General features: G+C 40.6%; 1 protein-coding gene across 1 annotated transcript; it reads left to right on the top strand.

Annotated features, from left to right (window-relative positions):
* The first annotated feature begins 8,216 nt into the window (after positions 1 to 8,216).
* LOC122625799 lies at positions 8,217 to 9,280 on the top strand. Its single transcript, XM_043805850.1, has 2 exons — positions 8,217 to 8,244; positions 8,337 to 9,280. Exons 1-2 carry the CDS (start codon positions 8,217 to 8,219, stop codon positions 9,278 to 9,280), a joined length of 972 nt encoding a protein of 323 aa, XP_043661785.1.
* The last annotated feature ends 1,113 nt before the right edge of the window (positions 9,281 to 10,393 follow it).

The raw sequence follows: 10,393 nt of genomic DNA, 5'->3' as shown, positions 1-10,393 counted from the left end.
GCGAACTGGAACTTACAACGGTTTAAATAATTCTTATAACACTGAGCATTAAGCACGGTAAAATTTAACCGAGCACTTACATATTTAGAAAATATAGATTGAGAACCGGTACTTTTAAATTTTATATAAAGTCTGGACTTAACATTTCTTAGATGTGTCAACTCTTTATTAAACCAAGGAGGTTTGTTAGAGGTAGACGGATAGTACATCGAAACACAGGAGTTGAAAAATGATTTAATTGCACTATAAAAAATATCTATGGCATCGGCCATTATGTTGCAAGAGTATAGATCGGACCAATTAAAGCCAGATATAAAAAGATTTAACCTCTGAAAGTTTGCCTTACGAAAACAATGAATTCGTTTGGTTGACTTTTCTGGCCTCTCTTTTATTACGGTACCTGTGTCGATTGTCACCTCGAAAGTTGGATGGTATGGATCTTCTGGTTGACTAAGAGGTGCTACTCTAGTCAGAAACACACTTTCAGGACTTGAAACAAAACATAGATCCAATAAACGACCAAGAGAATTTCGAATATAATTAACTTGCGACAACGATATGTCAAGCAAGCCGTCAATAAAGTCATGCTGTGCTATAGGCAGGAGAATATTCGATTGTTCATATGTGGACCACTTAGTGCCTTTAATATGTCACCTAGGACAACTAGTTGGTCCCTATCGGACAGTCTGTTTGTAACGGATTGGATAGCGGACAAATGGTTAATAAATTCAGGAAATTCAGAAGACGGCGGAATGTACGAGCACGTAATATATACGGAACTCGTCAAAAAGTACCTCCTCTGACGTGAGGGTAGACCTAACAGCAATTAGGACTCCACCTCCCCGCCTGGAGGGACGATCATGCCTGTATACTGTGTACATACCTGGGAAAACTTCGGAGTTAAGTGTCTCCGGTTTTAACCAAGTCTCTGTTAACACAATAATATGGGATGCAAAGGAAAGGCTATTAGAATTCAAATTAGTTAGCTTACTACACAAGCCTCTTACATTTTGATAACAGATAGTGAGACTAGATTTTAGTTTTTTTTTTTCTATTTTTAATCATAGCTTCAAACTCTTTCACAATCATACTTTTCGGCCAAAAATCACCAGAACATATAGCTCATTTGGGACAGTTATCTTGAAAGATGAGATGTCCCTAGCATAAGAAAAGTTAAATTTTTCCACTTTTATGTTGTCGGCTTTTGTTTTGTCTTGTATATAAGACAGTACATCAGATGATGTTTGATCAGGGAAAAGCCGAGAAACAAAAATTTGTTTCTTTAGTGGAACCACCGAGAGGGGTTTTGGCACTGCAAGTTGTATTTCTGAAGTGCCAACTTGTGCCGGTAGTCCGGACTCAATATTCCTTTGTGGTGGTAAACAATTCGGGACGGGTGGAATCACCGGTGAGAAAACAGTGCGGACAAAACGGAATCTGTAGCAATGCCAGGCTGGACTCCCTCCACAACCGATTGATCGGATTGCACCGAATATTTTTTAGCTGCCGATCTAAGCAACATTTGAGGGTTTGCTGCAATCGTCAACTGATCAGCTGTGGAGTCCTGTTGATCACTTGCCGAAGGTTGCGGGGCATTCCCCTTAGGCAGCCTACCACCAGCGGCTTTCTTGCGCTTTGGAGATTCTTCTAATAGTTTGAGGCTATTAAATTGTGAATCAAGCGCAGAAAGGAGATCATCAGCTCGACGGAAACTATCTCTAGCCACGCCAAAACTGCGGATCAGTCCTTTCACGCCACCTTTAGTTTGGCGCATAAAGAGTTGCATTTCATTCGCAACTCCTAGGCAAGTATCACAACAGTATTTTAGATTAGGGCCTTTAGCTAGGTCATCACTTGTTCGGCCGTTAAAACCAGCGCACTTAGTGTGCACCATTCTATCACATAGCCAACAGATAATTTTTGACTGATCAGGCTTTATTACCTGACGGCATTTGTTATGGAAGCAGACAACATTGGTTTCCATGTTTAATTGGGTTTTGACCACTGTACCAAAAGATAAAATCAAAAAATGTACCGCAAGAGCGCAGTGTGCACTTTAAGATTTTGTGTGGGAGAGCGAGAGAGCGGGTGCACCGTGCAGTTAAGTACAAAAACAACACCAAACAGCACTACGGACAACGCACGAAAAAGAGAGTAAACAAAACGCAAAGACAGAAAGAGAACAGATTGAATTAATTTATTAAAATATCACAAAAGATTCACTCGCGAAGCGAACGGCACTTTAACTAGTACGGATTACGAATTATTAAATAATTTGTTAAATTCCACCGCTGGATTTAGCAAAACAAAAATAAATTCGGAGCGCAGAAAAAAAAAACACGACCGTTCGCTTTGAAGCTAGCAGCTTTTGGGAAAAACCGGGTGTTGAAGGACCGGTGCCGATGTGATTACATTCTTCAAATTTTGAAAAGTAGTCTCCGTCTGAGTCTGACCATAAAAATTTCTTTTTAGTTGATATGACTTCGGTAATCGGGAAGACTAGTTCAGAGAAGTTACTGATGAATCTTTGATACCATCCAACCAGGCTTAAAAAGCTTCTCACTTGTTTGATCGTCTTAGGGGATGCCCATGTTTTTATAGCCTCGACTTTTTTAGGATCAGTCGCGATACCACCATTTCCTATAATGTGTCCCAGATATTCAACTTCTGTAACGCAAAAACGACTTTTAGCCACGTTCAAAGGCAAATTAGCCTTACGGAATTGTAAGGCTTTTCTTGAGATAAAAAAAGTGGACATTTTTATACCCGTTACTCGTAGAGTAAAAGGGTATACTAGATTCGTTGAAAAGTATGTAACAGGCAGAAGGAAGCGTTTCCGACCATATAAAGTATATATATTCTTGATCAGGATCAATAGCCGAATCGATATGACCATGCCCGTCTGTCCGTCCGTCTGTCCGTCTGTCCGTATGAACGCTTAGATCTCAGGAACTACAAAAGCTTGAAAGTTGAGACTAAGCATACAGACTCCAGAGACATAGACGCTGCGCAAGTTTGTCGATTCATGTTGCCACGCCTACTCTAACGCCCACAAACGTCTTGTAAATTGCTATCGATATGCCAAAAAACTTTTTGCCACGCCCACTCTAACGCCTACAAACCGCCAAAAACTGTCAGTGTTTAACACTCTCCTTCTCCCTTCCACTAGCTGAGTAACGGGTATCAGATAGTCGGGGATCTCGAGTATAGCGTTCCCTCTTGTTTTTTTTGTACAGTGGTCCGAATCGGAAAGAAATGAACACCAATGCTGTCTGCTTTAGGTTTTAAAGCCTGTGCAGCCAAAAATGATTTGATGGTTGTGTGATAAAATGGTGCACACTAAGTGCTCATCTAGCTTAGGGCCCAAATCTAAAATACTGTAACGCTTGCCAACGCTTGCCAAGGGTTTGCAAACGAGATGAAATCGATTATGCGCCAAACTAAAGGTGGCTTGTAAGGACTGCTCAGCAGTTTTTGCATAGCTAGAGATAGTTTTCGTCGAGCTGATGATCCCGATTTCTATTCACAGTATATCAGCCTTATTTATAATTAAAAGGATTGCTTTCCGATTCCGATTTGTCCGAACTGGTATCTCAACCAGTGATTCCACCACAGGGGAATATTGAGTCCGGACTAACGGCACAAGCCCCTTCAGCAACACAATCTGCAGTGCCAAAACCCATCTCGGAGGTTCCCCATTTGACTCTCTTAATAATTTACTTCTGGTAACGAAAATTTATTTATTCGGTTTCCCGGTTGATCTTTTAAATTTAATTTTAAGTTATTTGTATGGCAGGTTGCAGCGGGTCCCCTTAAAAAATTATCTTTCTTGTGCCTACAGTAAAAGGAAATTTCTTGCCATCCTGTTTGGAATCCACAATGCGAAGTTCACTCGGACCGCATTGAATTGGTTTCGAAAAAGTTCTTACTTTTTGCTTAACAACGCACAAATTGGAATGCATTCCTTTTGTTACCTTTTTATTCCAGACTAATGTTAATTGCTTGTAACAGTCTTTATATGTAAGCTTATTCGTGGTGAAGTTGCCTTGGTTAATCGGCTAAACTTCTCTGTTCCAAGCAGATTCACTCGAAACTAATCTTACCTAATCTTAAATCATTGTTGATCTAACTTTCAGTTGGATTGCCCCCACAGAGTATTATGTTCTGACTATAATAGACTTCATCCTTTTAGTCTCTAATCTTGACTCTCTACAGCTCTTTTAACAGATAATTAGATCTTATTAATATTTATACATTTCCTTGTTTCTGTATTCTTATCTATATCATTTTAGGGTAGGTGCCAACAATTTAGAAACATCGAAACGGTATTAAAAAATGCCACATTTTTATGGCGCGTTGTCCTGCACCTAACGATTTTCTAAAATCCAGAAATTTTTTCTATGAGTGCATGTATCCAATAAGTTTAAACTTCTTACAAGAGTGTGGATAAGCCGTATAGCTCCGCTGCCGGTGAGGATACAAGGCAAAGATTTCTATTGAAAGAGAACATGATGTGGTCCCAAAATTGGTGCTCATGTTTTTGTTGCACTCGCGCTTAACGCTTTACGCAAGCATTCCAACATTGTGTGTTCGTTCATTAATTTTATAAGTATTAGATTTTATTTTGGTTGATTATTTTTTTCCGCTCCGAATTTATTTTTGCTCTTTTGTGTTGTTTTGTTATGAAAATTAACTGCACTTTGCCTTTGTGTCTTTGTATAGCGGTCTGAATCAAAGACAAAATGGAAACAAATTTATACTTCCAAAATAAATGCCGGCAGGTAATAAAGCCCAGGCACTGTAAAAGCTGTAATGGCTTTAGCCTCATCTGTGAGGGGTATTTGCCAGAATGCATCCTTCAGATCCAATTTGGTTATGATATTGGCTTTGAGAAGTCGAGAAAAAATCTATATTTGGCAGCGGGTACGCGTCTTTTTTAGTGCACTCGTTTATGCGTCTTCGGTGAGCTTTAAGAACTCTTCGAGTTCTTCGGCTCAATGACGCCTTCTGACAACATTCTATCCACCTCTACGTAGATAAGTTTCTCTACAGCGGGAGAAACGGGATAAAAACTCTGTTTTATTGGGTTAGCGTCACCGACGTCAATATCATGGCTTAAAAGGGATGATTTTCCCAATCCCGGTTCTTTATAGTTAGGAAATAAATTAATTACGCTCTCTAATCGCTTTTCTTGAGATAAAAAAAGTGGACATTTTTTTAGATTAGTATCAGTACTATCTACCATTGGATTAGAGGTATCGATGCTGGATATTACACCTGGTGCTAACTGAAAAATTCTCCAAAAATCTATCCCTAAGATGACACGCTTGTTTATTGATGGAATAACATACAAATTGAGACGTTTTGTTAGCCCATTATAAGCTACATCCGTGCTGATAAAACCAGTTACTTTGTGGTTGCTTCAATCAGCTGTTTTTACACGTGATGAGATTTTTTTAAAACTTGGACAGGATGACCACTTTTGGGCAGCCAAGTCTGCTCCCAAACAACTAAAACCTTATATTGGCTCCTGTGTCTAATAAGTCAATTTCTTTTAGACCTAAAAAGGAAATAGAAGCATAAAGGCGACCATCCTGGCTGATCACAGTTCCAGCAGACCCTAGGTCGTTGCAAAAGTTGCAAGCCTCTACAGATACAGACTCCGTCTCTGAGGCCGACTGTAAGGACTCTTCGGTCTCCACAGCAGCAACGGCTCTTATAATGACCCTCGGTGGAATATTGACCTTGCTGAATTGCTTAAAATCCGCATCATCTAGCAGCATTTCACGTTTCTGGACCAGTTGTCGCAGATGAGCTACCGAATGAAAGGAGATGTATAGTAATACTTGTCTTAGCTCTGGAATTAAATTTCTTTGTAGCTGCTGAACAAGTCTGTACTCGTCTAAAGGAATAGTTAGTAGAGAAACGATTGTCATAATGTCCTCATAAAACGAGTCAAAGGGCTCTCCCTCTTTTTGCTTTTGTGCACGAATTTCTTCCATAAGGACATCATCGTCTTTATGGTCCTGATACTGATTTTTTAGTGCTGCACACATATCTTCCCATACTACGGCAGGGATCTCTTTACGGTATCTCCAATACCATTCTCTTACTTTACTTGTTAAGAAAACATGTAAGTTTTTGCATACAATAGCAAAGTTACTATTTAGGCTATCTATGGTCAATGCTCTTACTCTGTATAAAAACTCCTGAACTGTAGGGCCATTAACTGTTTCGTCATATTTTAATCCCCAACCCTGAATGATCTGGGTTACTTTCTCTGGACTCAACATTGTGTTCGAGCGCGTGTCACTCGGCCCTGCCGAAGCTGCACTAATGTGAGACAAACGCGGAGATGGAAGCTGCCGAGCAATACTAGGAGAATGTAAGCTGTTTGATAGGCTTGTATGCTTGTATGAGATTTCGATCCTACTAAAAATTCTGTCATAATCGATTTCTCTAAAATGATATGCAGGCGGATCGGAAGTTCGTGGCTTATAGCGAATACTTCTATTTCGACCTCCACCACCCCTAGTCTCTCGAACTTGGGTGGATCGTGAATTAATTGTTGGCTGAGTATCTTGGCTTGGTGACTCATTTAAGTCAGCTGCCTCTATCTTCTCATATTCTTGATTGTTTAGGGTTTTCTTTTACTTCGTGTCTTATATACTTTTGGAATACCACCTTTAATAGTTCTTGCTTGAGGCTCTAGTTGTGCTGAGTAATGCAAGTCCTGTATTGCACCACGGGCTTTGCACTCAGGACACTCTGGATATTTTTCTAGATGTGCCACGATACACTGATTATGAAATCTATGGCCCCATTCAGTATTAACTATGTTTTCTGTTGCCAGCAGATGCTATAAACAAAGATTGCAAGTACCTTCAGGCTCTCCTGCCGATGCATGTAACTGCAAGTTCTTTAAATGTTCAGAAAAAATTTTATTATTAATTTTTTTGTTTTGTTAGTTGATCATAAAATGTTTATTTATTATTTTATTTATGTTTAATAATTCATAAGTTATTTGTTTTCCTTATGCTACTCAGGGAAAATGATGAACCGATATCCTCTGCTGATTACTCCAACAATGAAAATTTGTTGGTCAATAGACGACGACTAATCACATTCTGTGATTTCGGTAGCATCTTTAGAAAGTTCGATTCAGTATTGAGGTTTCTCTTTGTGGCGACCGGCGTTGCCAACAACCAAGCATCGGGAGAGCAGCGACGGGAGAGACGCTACCGATGGCCTAGTGTCTGAGTGATTACTCCTGATTACTCCTGAGCGGACTGCCAAGCAGCGTGGATGTGCGAATACCATAGATCGGAATAAACGAACTGAATATATATATATATATTATCTATAAATCATAACGCGTGTTACTCTTAGTAAGCGGGTCATTACATTGGCGACGAGTGAAAACAAATCGGTAAATGATTATGATAATAACTAAAACTTTGGTAAATTTGATGAATTAGGAAAAAGGCGTGAAATTACGGTAAACGAGTGGCGTGATATAGGCTGTGCGTGAGTGTGTGTGTGATGGAACGGGCCTACCGGCATATACATACATAAAAATGTGGAAAAGAGGAGAGAAGGAATAAGCTGCGTGAGTGCAGATTGCACGTGGCCAACATAAAATGACGTTAAGCACAAAGCGGAATGAGTAAATGCACAATTCTTCGCTCACTCTCATCCAACACACATGCACTCCGACAGATAGGCTGAGTGAAGAGATTAATCTTCGCAAGCTTAAGAGAAAGTGAGTTAGAGAGGCACTCTCTAGCAACCAGGATATAAGAAAAATAACCAATAAGAGTAATACTCTTTACAAGCTTGAAAGGTGAGCTGGAGAGAAATTTCTCTAGCAACCAAAGAGTTGCAATAGCCGAGTACGCATTATAAGCTCTGAGAGAGGAGCCGAGTAGTGGTACAAGCCAAAGCATATTTTGAAAAAAAAGAAAAGAAACAGAACACGAAATATATAAATAAATAAATATTTTAATAATTAAAAAAAAAAAATTTAATTAAAAAAAAAATAAATAAAAACGGAGGAAAAAGGAAAAATATTACAAGCTTTTAAGAAAGAGCTGGGTAATCGGTTTGAGTTGCAAACAAAAAGGTTAAAGGTCGGGTGGGGCAGTATTCTCTCCACACGCCAAAAGAATTCATAAAATTTAAAAGGAAAAACGGAAACAACAAAACCCCAAATGTAAATGGGAGGTATTATTGAACTGAGGCTGGGTAATAATTACAAGCTCCTAAGAGAGCCGGGTATTAATTACAAGTCAAGTCGTAAATCTAATAATGTCTTTCGTCATAAACCCCAATTCTAGGTCCCGTATTGAAAATGACCGACAGTATCATTAAACCGTTTCTGTGCGAGGTGATCGACAAGACAATCCTCCGAAATGAATGGGAGAAGTGGTTGTGGGCGTTTACAATATACCTCGAGGCCGAGGGTATTGTTACCGAGAAGCGGAAGAGGAGTAAGCTACTGCTTTTGGGAGGAGTCCAGCTACAGTCAGTAGTATACTCTCTACCTGGTGCGCTGGTGGAGCCCAGCGACGAAAATAAAGAAGACATCTATAATATCCTCATCGACCATTTAAATAAACACTTCTCACCGAAGCAAAACTCAACGTTTGAAAGACATCTATTCAGAGGCCTGACACCGTTGGACACAGAAAGCTTTGGTGATTTCATGCTGCGACTCCGCCAACAAATGCAACGATGTGCATTCGGATCCTCAAAAGCGGAGATTGAGAATATATGTCTAAAGGATAAAATCATAGATGTGTGGGCACCTCTAGACCTCAAGAAAAGACTTCTGGGAAAGGAGTATTCACTAGAGGAAGTGATCGAAGCATGTCAGGTTGAGGAGCAGATCAACAAAGAATCAAAAGAAATGACATCAAGACCAATTGCGGAACCCATCTGTAAAATTACACATCGTGGTTTTAAACAGAGTGGGGAGTGCCCCAGATGTGGAAAATTCGGACTCACACACAACGACAAATCATGTCCGTCAAGAAATGTGACTTGCAATAAATGCTCGAAGCCTGGACACTTTGCCAGGAAGTGCCGAACTAACTTGAACGACCGATCCCTTAAGTCCCAAAGGAATAACCTGAAAAGGCCCCGCACGTATATTCGCTCTGTCGAAGAGGAGGCCACCAGCTCCAAACTCAAAAAGGGCGAGACACATTGCTTTAAAGTGTCAAGCGAAGATGAAGAGGAGTTCATACGATGCCGAGTGGGAGGCCGTGAAATTTCTTAGATTATTGACTCGGGGTGCAAGTTTAACCTTATCAGCCACGCGGACTGGTCTCTGCTAGTGAAGAGAAAAGCCACAGTCTTTGACGTAAGAACTCATACAGAAAAGCAATTCCGAGCCTATGCCTCTAATAAATTACTACGAGTAATGTATATTTTCGAGGCCCCAATTTCCGTTGAGCTTGGTACCGAAGAGATTGCCTCATTTTACGTGATTGAAAATGGAGAACAATCTTTGCTGGGCCGAGACACGGCTATAGAATTAAAAGTCCTCCGACTGGGAAGAAACATTAACCGTATTGAGGAAATGGAGCCTTTTCCAAAATGGAAAAACATTGAAGTAAGCCTTTCCATAGATTATGATGTGAAACCCGTTCAACAACCAGTGAGACGAATCCCGGCAGCGCTCGAGGACAAAGTCATGGGAAGTCAGGGACGAAGCCCTGAGTCGAGATATAATTGAACCAGTCACGGGCCCGAGTGCTTGGATATCTCCCATCGTGCTTGCGCTTAAGGAGAACGGGGACATCCGCTTATGTGTCGACATGCGACTGGCAAACAAAGCAACCCTACGGGAAAACTACCCATTACCAACTTTCGACTGCTTTATGACCAGACTCAAAGAGGCTAAATTCTTCGCACGCCTAGACCTCAAGGACGCCTATCACCAACTGGCCCTTGATGAATCGAGCCGGGAAATAACAACATTCCTAACTCCAAGGCGACTTTTCCGCTATAAGCGTTTGATGTTTGGAGTAAATTCTGCTCCCGAAATTTTTCAACGCCTTCTCGAGCAGATGCTATCTGCGGTACCTAACGCCATGAACTTCATCGATGATATCATCATCTTTGGCGCAACTGACCTCGAAATCGACAGCGCCGTAAAAGAAGTATGCCAGATCTTCCAGGAAAATAATGTCCTACTGAATAAAGAAAAGTGCATCTGGAAGACAAGCAAACTAAAATTCCTCGGACATATTTTATCCGACAAGGGAATAGAGACCGACCCTGAGAAAATTGACGTCATCCGATCTTTCAGAGACCCAAAGAACTAAGAAGAAACGCGGAGCTTCCTCGGTTTGGTGACCTACGTCGGGAAGTTCATTCCGGACCTTGC

This window comes from Drosophila teissieri, unplaced genomic scaffold (genome assembly GCF_016746235.2).
Source record: "Drosophila teissieri strain GT53w unplaced genomic scaffold, Prin_Dtei_1.1 Segkk7_quiver_pilon_scaf, whole genome shotgun sequence".
NCBI lineage: Eukaryota > Metazoa > Arthropoda > Insecta > Diptera > Drosophilidae > Drosophila > Drosophila teissieri.
Note: the sequence above shows the minus strand (reverse complement) of the source record. Positions and strands in the feature narration are given on the sequence as shown.